This window comes from Eptatretus burgeri, chromosome 5 (assembly GCF_056783735.1).
Source record: "Eptatretus burgeri isolate ZD-2024b chromosome 5, Ebu_testis_v1, whole genome shotgun sequence".
NCBI classification, from domain to species: domain Eukaryota; kingdom Metazoa; phylum Chordata; class Myxini; order Myxiniformes; family Myxinidae; genus Eptatretus; species Eptatretus burgeri.
The window spans coordinates 55035941-55051053 of NC_140965.1; the positions used below are offsets into that span (position 1 = coordinate 55035941).

Below are 15113 nucleotides of genomic sequence, written 5' to 3' on the forward strand. Positions count from 1 at the left end.
CCAATGGATGGGGGTAAAGGCTGCATCTTTTCCACAATTGACTGGGAGACGGAGATTCCTTGTGATGAGTTCTTGAGTGCCTAGCAATGGCTTGGCCTAGCAAAGTGGGTCCATTGTGAGGAGTGGGCTGGTATCCCAGAAGTTGTGAGTTTAAATCTGACTGAAGGCAGCAGTGTTAAGGATTTGGATTTAAACCATCTGAAACCCGAGATAATATCAGGAGAATAGTAATTGGATTGACGAAAAAAATCCCAACTGGCTCGTTAATGACTTTCAGGGAGAAAAGTGTAATGTATCTCTCCCACCTCGTCTGGTATACAGATGGTGCCAAGCCCACACTTTGTGATTCATTATTTCAATCTGTATCTGACTTTAAAGGACAGTTTGAAAATGTAGTCAGTTCTCTGGAGAGGTGTATGCTGGAAATTTGAAGGATGACGTGTTAATGTTTTTTCGGTAAAGAGTCTCCACGTGGCAAGAGGACAATTAAAGAAAAAAAAATGAAAAGAAGAAGAGAGAAATAAGAAAATCCAGCGAAAGGGGAAATGCATTCATCAGCCCTCACATGAGAGCCCCCATGAGTCGATTAGTGCCATTGTGGTTATGAGGTGGAGGCCTCAGCATGTGGTGAAAGGTGCCTTCATTGGTATGGCTTTCAGAAAGAGAAATGCAACTTTTGTTGAAAATTAAACTGTTGATTACCAGCAGGACCAGGAATGAATTTGCATAGGTAATGGTACAAATATATAATCATTTTAAAAAATCTACAAAGTGGACTCAACTCAGCATTCTGCATTTGGCAATCACAATTAATCTGCTCAGATGCCTTTAAAACAGTCAACAACTAGAGGGGGAGCACTCGGGAGAGTCCAAAACCTCCGCCGCCAATACTGCTGGGTCACTCAAGTGAACCTTATATCTTATTCATTAAATATGATGTCAACAGTGCTGACAGAGTTATAGTTCTTTTCTCCAACATTTTTTTTTTGGGGGGGGGGGGTTGGAAATCACTTAAAAACATGTAGAAATGCAAAAAAAATAAATCGAAATTTTGTTGAAAAAAAAGTTGCAAATTTTTTTTTTCTCTGACAATTTTTTTTTTTGGGGGGGGGATTGGAAATCACTTTAAACATGTCGAAATGCAAAAAAAGAGATCGAAATTTTGTTGAAAAAAATTGCAAAAATGTTTTTTTCTCAAACAATTTTTTAGGGGAGGGTTGGAAATCACTTAAAACATGTAGAAATGCAAAAAAAAAATTTCTCTAAATTTTTTTGGGGGGGGGTAACAATTTTTTTGGGGAGGGGTTGGAAATCACTTAAAACATGTACAAATGCAAAAAAAAAAAATTTTCTCCAACAATTTTTTTTTTGGGGGGGGGGGGTTCCAAGGCCAAAATTTAATGGCATGATCCTTGGACCATACCTAACCCCTCCACCAAGTTTCGTCGAAATCCGTCGAGAAGTTTTTCCGTAATACTGTTCACAAACAAACAAACACACAAACAAACAAACAAACAAACAAACAAACAAACACACAAACAACAAACAAACAAACAGAAAGGGGTGAAAACAGTAACCTCCATCCATCTTCAAAGATGGCGGAGGTTAATTAGCTCTTGATGACGGTACAACATATTAGTGGCATAATTGACACACGGCCAAAGCATGGACTGTGCGAGGAATCATGAAACATGGCAGATGCTGATTAGCTTGCATCCTGGAACTATGAAGTTCGCATTTGTTACAGTCTATTTGTACCGTGAGCACTTGGTGAATCATGCCAAGAGGGCACTCCGTTGGCATGAGTGGGCTGTCATTTTTAAATATCTACACATCAACCCGAGTGCCCCATACTTTCCTGTCCTACACGTGAAGGTTATGTGTTGAGTGATTGGAAGAATGTATGCCAAAGATGTGCTTTATTAAAGATGTAAAAACAGAAGAATGATTAAAAAAAATAATAATAATAGAAGAAGAAAGGATGAAAAGAATAATTAATACAGGAAAAGGAGAAAACAAGAAGTAATTAAAAGTGTGAAGTAGAGAGGAAGAGGATAATTGAGAACAAGAAGACGAGGAGAAAAAAAGAAGGAAAAAAGAAGAAAAATAACATGAAGACATCTCCTCTCAACAGTGGGAGGCACATCGTAAATTATCCCGTCATAATCGTTTTAAATGCCATTAGGAATCTGGAAAGCAAGGCTCACAGCACAAGGCGCTTGTAAACTAAAGTTGTCATGAATAATAGTTTACCGACGGAGCAATTATTTCAAATTACATCACGAGTGAAGACAATGAAATAAACAGCTTGAGATCCTTCCAGAAGGATGTTATACTTCCTTTTTTGTAAACATAGTCGAGGCTCATCGAAGAGCCAGCACACTGAACGGATCAGGAGGTAACAAACAAAAACAGGACGCAAAACACATGCATGGAGAAGGAAACTCCAAGGAAGTAAAATTGGAAAATTAGGAGGGATTTGGGTGGTGTTAATGAGGGTAGAAAGGATCATAGTTTTGGATTCGGGATGATCTGAGATGGTGGTGAACAGCTGTCTTAAAGACCTGGAGAGAAGAATGAGATTGAAGTGGATATCGAAGTTGATTCCACAGGTGGGAAAAAAAAGAGGAACAAATGAGCAGAGGTGAAGAGTGATCCTGGATTTAGGTAATTTTACAAGAAAGATGGTTGATTGTGAAACCTGGGGGTGGGGGGGGGTACAAAAAGAGCAGAGGGTGCAAGACCAGAAAGGAGATGATAGAAAACAGAGAGACAACCGACCTGTCTGAGATGGCGATGTGATAAGCCCACAGACTCAGCATGGGGGATTCCAACAATCTTAAAGGTCTTGGTTACCAATGGCATCGAGCTCAATAAGATGTGAGGCAGGGGAGCCAGCCAGAGGGGAGAGCAGTACTCATCAAGCTGCTGATGAAGGCCTTGTTCATGGAAAGGAGTTCAACTGTGCCAAGGAAGGACTTTGTATGATGGAAGATGCCCAGTCGGTGGCTGGCTTTGGAGGCCAACATCGAAATGTGGGTTGCCCAAGAAGGATCATGACTGACAGTGAGACCCAGGAATTTGACTGACTGAACCTCCTCAAGAGGATTGCTAAGAAAGTAGACAGCAGGGTTTGCAAGATGATCCTTTTGGAGAGAGATGGTGAGAGTGTGAGATTTGTCAGGATTGAAAGACATATTCCAAGTGTTTGACCATCTGGTGATTTTTTGTCCCAAGGTCTGAAGAGAGGGAAGAGGCTGTAGCCTGCCTGCTTGTCTGAAGGATGATGGACACCACAGCAGAGGGTGGTGTCATCAGCAAATAGATAAAGAGGATTTTCTGGTGCGTCATAGAGATCATTGATGAAGACTAGGAATAGGACCGTGCCCAGAACACTGTCTTAGAACACTCCAGCATTGACAGGGAGGGGAGATGAAAGGATTCCGTTGAGTGTCACAGGTTGGATACGAGAGGTGAGGAAGCCAGTAAGACATGTGTGGAGTTGGTCTTGGATGCCATCAGCAGAGAGTTTGCAGAACAAGGCAGGATGCCAGACTGCATCAAAAGCACACGATATGTCCAGAGAGATGACCCTGAACTCATGTCTGACATTGAGGGCCTCCAACCATTATTGAGTGAGTAGAAGCAATGTGTCAAAGGTGGAGTGACCTGGTCTGAAACCAAATTGGTGATCGAAGGTGAGGTTGTTGGAGAAAAGGAAGGATTTCATATCAACTGTGATGATGGATTATATGACCTTGCTGATGACTGGAAGTAATATGATAGGTCTGCAGTTGAGGAGATCAGTTTTTGCACCTTTTGATGTAGTGCAGTGATGTTGGTAGATTTCCAAGCAGATGGAAAATGACCTCATGCAAATAACAGAGTGAAAAGCACTGAGAGAGATGGGGAGAGAGAGAGAGAGAGAGAGAGAGAGAGAGAGAGAGAGAGAGAGAGAGAGAGAGAGAGAGAGAGAGAGAGAGAGAGAGAGAGAGAGAGAGAGAGAGAGAGAGAGAGAGAGAGAGAGAGAGAGAGAGAGAGAGAGAGAGAGAGAGAGAGAGAGAGAGAGAGAGAGAGAGAGAGAGAGAGAGAGAGAGAGAGAGAGAGAGACGGGGAGAGAGAGAGAGAGAGACGGGGAGAGGGAGAGAGACGGGGAGAGAGAGAGAGAGACGGGGAGAGAGAGAGACGGGGAGAGAGAGAGAGAGACGGGGAGAGAGAGAGAGACGGGGAGAGAGAGAGGCGGGGAGAGAGAGAGAGACAGAGAGAGAGAGAGAGAGAGAGAGAGAGAGAGAGAGAGAGAGAGAGAGAGAGACGGGGAGAGAGAGAGAGAGAGAGAGACGGGGAGAGAGAGAGAGAGAGAGAGAGAGAGAGAGAGAGAGAGAGAGAGAGAGAGAGAGAGAGAGAGAGAGAGAGAGAGAGAGAGAGAGAGAGAGAGAGAGAGAGAGAGAGAGAGAGAGAGAGAGAGAGAGAGAGAGAGAGAGAGAGAGAGAGAGAGAGAGAGACGGGGAGAGAGAGAGAGAGAGAGAGAGAGAGAGAGAGAGAGAGAGAGAGAGAGAGAGAGAGAGAGAGAGAGAGAGAGAGACGGGGAGAGAGAGAGAGAGAGAGAGAGAGAGAGAGAGAGAGAGAGAGAGAGAGAGAGAGAGAGAGAGAGAGAGAGAGAGAGAGAGAGAGAGAGAGAGAGAGAGACGGGAGAGGGAGAGAGAGAGACGGGGGAGAGAGAGAGAGAGAGAGAGAGAGAGAGAGAGAGAGAGAGAGAGAGAGAGAGAGAGAGAGAGAGAGAGAGAGAGAGAGAGAGAGAGAGAGAGAGAGAGAGAGAGAGAGAGATAGAGATAGAGATAGAGATAGAGATAGAGATAGAGATAGAGATAGAGATAGAGATAGAGATAGAGATAGAGATAGAGATAGAGATAGAGATATATATATATATATATATTCTGTGGAAGAATCCCCAGGCTGAGTTAACATCAGGGGCAGTAGATGTGGAAGACCAATCCTGGAGTGAGATGGCTGCTTGCAGTCACTATCAATCTGCTTGAGTAAAATGCCAGATTCGCCAGCATTACAGCGGTTCTCTGAGAATAGCCGGAGATGTTGACTTTCACAAGCAAACGATCAGATGAACCAATTGGAGCAGAGAAGTACAGTAGACAATTGCCGGAAAGGTTACTCATCACCAAGTCCAGAAGGGAATATTTGCCATTTGGAGAAATCTGGGTTCGAAAGTTCGCAGATTGAGTCAGTCCCATGCAGTTACAGAAGTCATTTGCTGAAATGTCATGGCTGGTGAGAGAGGCACCAAAAACCAGCCAAGTGGCATGGTAACAATTGAAATCACCACATATGAGGAAGAGAGAGTTGGGATGAGTGGTTAAAAGTTTGTCCATGTTGTTTGAGAGGGAGATGTAGATGGAGTCATCACTGTTAGGAGAATGGAACAACACACAGATGAACACAAAGTGGGTCGTGGGGGTTGGGAGGTTTCAGATCAACACAAGGGCAGTGAAAAATTGAGTTAATGTAAAATGCAACTCCACCACCAGGGCATGGTACAGGCCTATAAAATTGGTGGAGCCAGTAACCCTGGAGAGACACTAAGGAGTCGGGAATGTCCTTTAGAAGGAAGGATTCTGTTAAACAGATGATGTCTGGTTTATCGGTAGTGGCCTGGATTGAGAGATCTGTCAGGTTGGAGCGGAGACCTTGGATGTTTGAGGTCCACACAGTTAAAGATAAAGGGGGAGGAAGCATTAGGATGGTGCATGATGGGGGGGAGGCTTTGCACGGGCATGGTGAGGCTTTTGGGGGAGGGTGGGGTGCATGTGGGGTGCAGGGAAGGTTGGAGTGTGTGGAGTGCTGAGAACGGTTTGAGTGTGTGTGGTGCAGGGGAATGTTTATGTGAGTGAAGTGTGTGGGGGAAAGGTTGTGTGTGTGTGTGTGTGTGTGTGTGTGTGTGTGTGTGTGTGTGTGTGTGTGTGTGTGTGTGTGTGTGTGTGTGTGTGTGTGTGGTGCAGGGGAATGTTTGAGTGTGTGGGGTGCAGGGGAATGTTTGAGTGTGTGGGGTGCAGGGGAATGTTTGAGTGTGTGGGGTGCAGGGGAATGTTTGAATGGGTGGGGTGCAGGGAAATGTTTGAATGGGTGGGGTGTGGGAAAATGCTTGAGTGTATGTGGTGCAAGGGAATGTTTGAGTGTGTGGCATGTGGGAGAATTTTTGAGTGTGTGTGGTGCAGGGGAATGTTTGAGTGTGTGGGGTACTGGTGAGGCTTTATGTGTATAGGGTGCAGGGGAAGGTTAGACTGTGTGGGGTGTTGGAGAAGATTTCAGTGGGTGAGGTGAGTGGAAGCATTTAGGGGTTGGGGTGAGGGGGAAGCATTGAGAGGGTTAGGGAGGGAGGCAGAAAGGGGGGGGGACATGAAGCTTTCGGGGGGGGGTGGGGTTGGTTGCTTTTCCTGAGTTCATATTCCCAATTTTGACAGACGGAGATAAAGATCATGGGATGGAGGATTAGAACGCTTAGTAAACACATGGAGAAATGCTGCACTGGTTGAGTGGAAGTGAGGGGGGAGGTTTGTGGACGAGGCACATAGCAGACAAAAACCTCAGTAAAGTAATCCTTTTGAAGAAGAAGAAGAAGAAAAGAGAGAAGAAGAAGAAGAAGAAGAGGAAGAAGAAGAAGAAGAAGGGACATGTGCAGCATTTGTGAAGGAGAAACAAGGGTTGAAATGCATTCTTAAAATGACTTTTTTAAGAAGAAGCATTTACATTTAATGGCGATTCTGTTTGGTACAGAAGGGAGGGGGTACAGAAGAGAGGGGGGGTACAGAAGGGAGGAAGGGTACAGAACTAATCGCTGAAGGAAATTCGACAGAAATGAGAATCGTTACAGGGTGAAATTAAATATGAAGTTTTTTTTGTGTGTTTGTTCTGAGTTTTTGAAACCAGGAGAGGATATAGGACGATGTTGAGGAAATAGAAGCTGGGTACCCAGGAATATACCCAAGACTGATTTGCTCAAGCAAACCTTCTATCCGAGCAAGGCCTTGAAAAAGGCTTTTAAGGCCTTGACAATATGAAACGGATAGCATAAAACAACAAACGTATTAACATGAAATATTGCAATAGGATGAACCAGCAACAAAATGATGAATGACACACTTCTGGAAGAATCGATATTTCAGGAAATTATAATTCATCTGAGCCTTGAGATGATGTGGTTCATGGTACTAGTCTGACAAAGCATCCAGGTGAGCAGTTTAAGTCCTTCATTAAAAAGTTTCAATTTGGCCAAGAGTGGAGAATAAATCAGGGCTGGTCGGTGAGCCGAGAGGTATACACACACCTCAGCTGTCTAACCTGAGTTTGAACATCAGCCCAGCTATAAACTGTCACCCTGTTTTGCATGAACAGTGATGCATCAATGTGTGTGCCCTCCATTAGAAGGACTTTAAGCGATGCAGGGGAAGGTCATGGATTTGCTGCCAGCACTGATCGTCAGTGCAAGTTATACATCCTTCGTGAAGAGTGGGCGAGTTATCACCAACACCCTCAACAAATTACTGATTCCTGCCATCTTCAGTTGAGTATCCTGCGTCAAAGTGATAACCCATCTCGGATTGGTTCTTGCCTCGAACAGTTTATCGAATAGTTATAATATGCCCTATATGCACTGTAATGAGTATGGGACTTCAATTAATGTCTCGATTAATAAAGAATGATTCGTTGTAATAACCATGAGTTTATATGACAGAATCATTATGTGGGTATAGTTTCCTATTGTCACATAAATCTTCCTGGTAAGGAAAATAAGCAAGATTACCACTGGGAAACACTTCCTTCGGAGCAAAGTTCAATATGTTTGTTATTCCCATCTGAGCACTGCCTCACAATTATGTGACTCCAGGTTCAAATCTAACATACTGTATTAATTTTTGCATTTTCTACTAATGTCTTTGTCATCTGTATAAAAATACAAATGTATAACCAGAAGTCGTTGTCCTTTATGTAATCTACAGTGCCTTCAGAAAGTATTCACACCCCTTGAATTTTGTCACATTTTGTTGTGTTCCAGACTGAATTTTAAATGGATTAAATTTAAATGTTTTTTGTCACCGATCTGCACAAAATACCCAATAATTACAAAGTGAAAACATGTTTTGAGAGATTTTTACAAAGTTATTTAAAATGAAATTCAGAAATATCGAATTTACAGAAATATTAAACCCCGTGAGGAAATACATACTTTGTAGAAGCACCTTTGGCAGCGATTACAGCTTCGAGTCTTCTTGGGTATGTCTGTATCAGCTTTGCACATCTGCATTTGGAGATTTTCTCCCATTCTTCCCAGCAGATTTGCTCAAGTTCTGTCAAGTTGGATGGGGATCTCCGGTGAACAGCAATCTTAAAGTCTTTCCACAGATTTTCAATTGGATTCAAGTTTGGGCTTTGGCTGGGCCACTCAAGGACTTTCACGTTCTTGTTCTGAACCCATTCCAGTTTTACTTGGCTGTATACTTGGGGTCATTGCCCTGTTGGAAGGTAAATCTTCGCTGCAGTCCAAGATGTTTCACACTCTGAAGCAGGTTCTCCTCAAGGAATTGCCTGTATTTGGCTCCATTTATTGTTCCCTCTATCCTTACAAGTTTCACAATCCCTGCCGCTGAAAAGCATCCCCATAGCATGATGCCGCCACCACCATGCTTTATGGTAGGGATGGTATTAGATGGGTGATGAGCTGTGCTCGGTTTCTGCCAGATGAACTGCTTTGCATTCAGGCCAAAGCGTTCATATTTCGTCTCATCAGACCACAGAATATTTTCCCTCATGCTCTCATAGTCTTTCACGTTCATTTTTGCAAACTACAGGCATGCTGTCAGGTGTCTTTTTCTCAGAAGTGGCTTCCATCTGGCATAATGTCTGGAATTATGAAGGGCTGCTGAGACTGTTGTCCTTCCAGCAGATTCTCCCATCTCAGCCAAGGCACTCTGTAGGTCTGTCAGGTGGTCATTGGATTCTTCTTCACCTCCCTGGCCAAGGTCCTTCCTGCCCAGTTGCTCAGTTTGATTGGAAGGCCAGCTCTAGGAAGAGTGTGGGCCATTCCATATTCTTTCCATTTCCTAATGATGGAACTCACTGTGCTCTTGGAAACTTTCAAAACTCTCTAACTTGCTTTATACCCTTACCCAGATCTATGCCTCCTCATAATTCTATCTCGGAGTTCTACGGACAGTTCCTTCGACTTCATGTTAGACTTTCTGCTCTGACATGCACTGTCAACTGTGGGACCTCATATAGAAAGGTGTGTTTCTGTGGTACTCTCCATCCAATCGGACCATACTCTGTGCAGAGCATTGGTGCTGCCTAAGCAGTCTCTGGCTATTGGGCACAATCCTGGACAGGTCACCACTCTGACACAGGATACCAGCAAGCTGGCACTCATTTTGCCAACCTCGGAAGGATGACAGGCAGAGTCAACCCCACCTGGTATTAATTCAACAGCGAGGGGGATTTGAAGTCAGGATCCTTGGATCCCAAGCCCACCACCCTAACCATTAAGCCAACACCAAGCATATTCTGTGGTACCATATATAGAAATCAATTGAATTGGCCACAGGTGGACTCCAATGAAGTTGTAGAGACATCTGAAGGATGATCAAAGGAAATTGGATGCACCTGTGCTCAATTTGGAGTGTCCGAGCAAAGGAATTGAATACTTATTGACACAAGAAAGACCACAAACCTGCCTCTGGTAAGAGAGGGAGATTGTCATTCAGATTGTCATTTTCAATTAATTTGTAAAAATTTCTAAAAACACATTTTCACGTTGTCATTTTGGGGTATTTTGTGTCGATCAGTGACAAAAAATATAAATTTAATCCATTTTAAAGTCAGGCTGTAACGCAACAAAATGTGAAAAAGTTGAGCTAAAGTTAAAGTGCACCCCCATGCCAAATAAATGAATAAATAACATATCCTTCAGTGCGTGACATTGCTGGGGCACCTTAGGTGCCCGAGGATGCCGCCGTGCAGCACATGAAGGCAGAATTGGGAGGGAGCGGTGTACAATAATTGATTGATTTATTGATCAATTGCATAATTTAAGTAAATGAATAATAATCATAAAATAATTAATTTCTTAATCATTTGGCTGATAGCATACTTAAACCACCACTGTTTCATCTGAATCTGTAATTTTTTGAAAATTAAGTTATTAATCGAAAAATTAAAGAACTAATCGATTAATTGATTAATCAGCAAATCAAAAATATCCTCTATTGCTAAATCACTTGGCCACTATTGTGCCAAAATTTCTGCTTCCGCGCCCAAAGGATGGCTGAGATATCGCCCAGAAAAACAAACAAGAACACAAATACACATACGGAGTTAAAACTGAGCGCATCCTTCCAGAGCATGTCATCGCGGGCACCTTTGGCACCCGCGATGACATTGTGCAGCGCCTGGATATGGAATAGGGATGGGCGGTGTACAACAAACGGAGTGAAAACTGAGTCCACCCTTTTGGTGTGCGGCATTGCTCGGTGCCCCATGATGACATCGTGCAGCGCCTGGAGATGGAATTGGGAGGAGGGCCGGTGCACAAAAAGTCAAGGGGTGTGAATACTTTCTGAAGGCACTGTATGTACAAGCTTTAGCATGAACCTTGCATGGGTGGAGAAATACTCGTTGAGTCACATAAACAATGAAACAACCACCGAGTTGCCAGACATGTGCACAGTTGAAAAAATAGCAAAACCTACCACTCAGTATGTCTCCATTGTGAATAGAAGATTTGAATGAGAATGGAGACCTCCAAGCTGCCACCTGCAGATCATCGTCTTGCCTCTGCTCCACTTCTGCTCTGTATCATGCATCATCAAATTCAGCATCAGAGCATCAAATGTACAAAAAAGCTCTTAAAATGCCGCACTTCAACACTAAAGGATAAACTTGTTATAGTCCATCGGATAAGGGGGCCTACCATGCACTCCCCCCCCCCCCAAATCGCCATCCTCCATATTATCCAACCTGATCTCCATAATTGTGTTCATTGATGTCCCTTTAGATTGAAAATAGATGTTAACATTAATATAACCTTTCAGGTCTGTGTTCTTTAACACCTTATTTGGACCAGTGTTAAAATGCCACTTTTTCAGCAATTCAACTATTTCTTAAAGTTTGTGAAATTTGTGGTGATTGTTGTTGTCATATCTCAGGAGTTACAAGCTCAAATTAAACCAAACTTGGCATGTTACTACATTGTCCTAAACATGATAACCAAACAAATATTGATGAACATGTTAATGTTTTGTGGTAATTATGTCCTCTCGTTCGCATTTCTGAAATTGGATATATTTGCTTGTAAATCCACTCTGAAGTGGGATGATTTTATTATATTCTCATGAAAAGTCTTGAGATGGGACACATTTGATCGAGGCAACATTTAACAACACCAGCGTCTTCCCTTCACAACCACATCCGACTCCACCACCACCATGGGTTGGACCGGCCCCGACACAGCAATGTCGCTGTCAGGGCCACGTTCAACAGATCGGTCACAGATTCTGCAATAAAAATGGAGCGACTCGGCCACGTGGCTTGGAACGGCTCATCAAACACAGCCGGTCTGCTTGCCACGTCCTCGACAGGGGGCCTTGGCAAAGCATCTCCCACGCGACGATGATAGAACAAACCCGGAAGTGGAAGTGATGCAGCAACGTCATCACAGCGCTAATCAGCTGCTGACTTGCTGCATAACCGGGGTAGAGAAGGATGATTAAAAGCAACTGTTTTGTCCCTCTCCACCAGCGTTTTCCAAGATTTCATATTAATGAGATGTCATATTAATGAGATGCCAAGATGTCATAAAAGATCAAGATTTTGAATGAGGGAAGATATGAGATGGTGGTGAACAGCTGTTTTGAAGACCTGGAGTGAAGAGTGGGATTGGAGAAAGTGTGGGAGTTTGTCCCAGGGGGGACAGATCACAGACAGAGTGGGGTGGGGGGGGTAGAGTGGGCAAGGTCGGAGAGGAAACAGTAGAAGACAGAAAGACCACAAACCTGCCTCTGGCAAGAGAGTGAGACCCAAAGTCTCCGCCTCACCATGGGAGATATCAATGATAGTAAATGCCTTGGTTTCCACAGCGTGAAGTCGAGCGAGGTATGAGGTAGGAGCACCACCCCACAGGGGAGAGCAGTATTCCATCAGACTGCAGATGAAAGCTTTGTAAATGATTATAAGCTCAGGTGTGCCAAAGAAGGACTTTGCACGACGTATGACATGACCAGTCAGCGACTGACTTTGGAGGCCAGCTTGGAGATGTGGCTTTCCCAGGAAAGATCGTAGTAGATAGACTCAAAAGCTTGAATAAAAGGACTTCCTCAAGGAGGTTGTTGAGAAAGTAGATTGGAGGGTTGGGAGGGGGGGCTTCCAGATGGTCCTTTCAGAGAGACAAAGTGAGTGTGTGAGATTTGTCAGGATTGAAAGACATGCACCAAATGTTTGACCAGCTGGTGATTTTATTCAGGTCTACAGAGAATGAAGAGGCTGCTGCTTGTCGATCAAAGGGATGAAATATGGTACGGCAGAGGGTGGAGTCATCAGCAAAGAGATAAAAGGATTTTCCAGAGAGTCGGAGAGATCATTGATGAAGACCAGAAAAAGAACAGGGCCGAGAACACTGCGTTGAGGAACTCCAGCCTGGACAGGAAGAGGAGACAAGATAATTCCATTAAGGGCCACACGTTGACTGCAACAGGAGAGGAATTCCACGAGCCATGTGTGGAGATTGCCTTAGATACAACAGGAAGAGACAGAGACAGAGAGAGATTGTGATTGTTGAGCAATGCAGGATACCCAACTATTGAAAGCTCGTGATATGTCTCGGGAGATGGCTTCAATCTAATATTTTTCATTTAGGATCTCCATCCATTGTTGGGAAAGCAGAAGCAGTTTGTCCAGGGTAGAGTGACCTGGTCTCAATCCAAATTGATGGTCGAACACCAAGCCATTGGAGAAGAGGAAGGATTTGATGTCGGAAGCGATGATGGATTCCATGACCTTGCTGATGATTGGGAGCAGTCTGATTGTTCTGTAATTGCAGGGATCTGTTTTTGCACCTCTTTTATGCAGGGCTGTAATGTTTGCTGATTTCCAAGCAGACAGAAAATGACCTTGAGTAAATAAGAGGGTTAATAGAACGGAGAGAGGGTGAGCAAGAGCAGCAGAGCAGGTATTTAGAACATGGGGACTGATGCCATCTGGACCAGTTGTTGATGCCATCTGGACCAGTTGCAGAAACTGAGTCGAGGTTTAACAGAAAGCTTTCGGCCTTGTCAGGGTAAAAGGACACAGAGTTCAGGAACAGCTGGGTGTGACTTGGTAAGGTAGGCACAAAAAGCGATGGGTTTGCTACACAATATTTAGAAGCACACACAGAGTTAAGGCATTCAGCCTTTTCCTATGCAATGTCAGATGTGCAGCCATTTGAGGTAAGGGAAGAGATGGAGGGGGAACATACACCAGAAACAGACTTAACTAGATTACATAAGGATTTGGAGGAGGGAGATAGGTTTGAGAGTTCAAACTTGAGATGAGAAAGATGTTGTTTCCTGGCTCTGCTGAGGGTAGATACACACTTGTTTCGAGCTTTGTGGAAGGAAAAATGTACCCTATAGAACTCTGGCATTTACCCTTTCGAACCCTGTCTTTCAAGCAGTGGTTTTACTGTGGAGGTGAGGTAGGTCTTTCCTATAATTTCCAACAATTTTCTCTTGAAATTCTGTCTGAGTTGAGCAGTGTCTTGTTCCTCCATCACAGGCTGACCAGGTGTTTTGTATGTTACGGGATTGTCATGTTTCATACTTTTCCTGGACGCCATTTGTGTCCGTGCTGTGTCCCACCATAATGTCCGTGAGGTGTCGATGTCCCTCCCCAGTGGATGGGGGATTGTGGATGGCGGAGGAGGGTGGAGGGGTGTTTTGTGGGATGGTGGTGGGTATTATGAGGTTGATTATTGTGGTGGGATGGTGGAGGGTGGGTGTGGGATGGTGGTGGGTATTGTGGAGGTGATGGTTGATGGGGGATTGTGGAGGGGTCCTGGAGGTGTGTGTGGAGCATGTCACATCCTGAAAGTTTTCACGTCCTCGGTGAAATCCCCTCCGAGGAGTACGTGATAATACATACTGTAATACTTTCTCTCCACCATAAATATATGGTGGTTCATTTGATTTGCAGAAATTTGTGTTGATGACAGATAAGTATTTTCAGGTGCTCTTGTGATAAGGCCTTAGTCACATTTGCCACGGCGGCCGTGGGGTCTCCAAAATCTACGGCCACTAGCAATTATATGGCAGCCGCAGTATTTCTTCGGTCACACAATGCAGCAGTCACATATGTTTTTATTTTTCGGGGAGCCGCACGGCGTATTTAGAAATTGTGGAGACCGAAAACGTAGGGTTGCCGTACGGTCTTTGATTTGATGGCTCTCGGTGACCTTAAGGGGGCCCTGCGGCCATAGAATTTTCAAGGCAGATGCAAGCTAGCCTCAAGGTTCCCGCAAGGCGACCACAGGGGGGCCCTAAGGCGAACGTGCGGCCAGACGGACGGTAACGAGTGGGTTCATTTTTTTTTTTTAAACCAGTTTTTTTTTTTTGACTTGTCGAATTGCTACGGCGAACGTAGAAATGAAAAAAAGTTATAACTCCGCGTTATAATTCCACGGCGACCCCTACGGCCTGTAAAAGATAGCCAAATGGCGTAGGGCCACCCTGAGGCCACCGCAGAAACTCTGCGGCCGCCGCACGTTTCTGTCAATTCAGAGGACGTACGGCCGCCGTATCCTCGCCGTAGAGCAAATGTGACTTAGGCCTAACTGCTAGGCAATGGCAGCAGGTGTTTGATTCACCCCTCAAGTCGTCCATGTACACGTGCTGATAGCTGGGTAGAGATGGTGTTACAGTTTCGAGCAATGGTTGTTTTGTCTGCTTAATCATGGGGATGGCATCCTCTCTCAATCGTGACGGATAACCACAAGATCAAGCCATGTCTGTTGTTCCCTACCAGTGTTCTGTAACATATTGTGAGCACAAAAGCGAACATTTTGTAGGCCCAATCCACAC

The 15113-nt window shown here is 44.3% G+C and overlaps 1 protein-coding gene across 1 annotated transcript in view; it reads right to left on the bottom strand.

Moving 5' to 3' along the window:
- LOC147026463 (neuron navigator 2-like) overlaps positions 1–15113 on the bottom strand; it is a 181943-nt gene that overhangs the window by 161137 nt on the left and 5693 nt on the right. The window contains exon 2 of the mRNA XM_085881896.1: positions 10752–10852. Within this exon, the coding sequence (XP_085738022.1) occupies positions 10752–10852 (101 nt within the window). The remainder of the gene's footprint in view (positions 1–10751; positions 10853–15113) is intronic.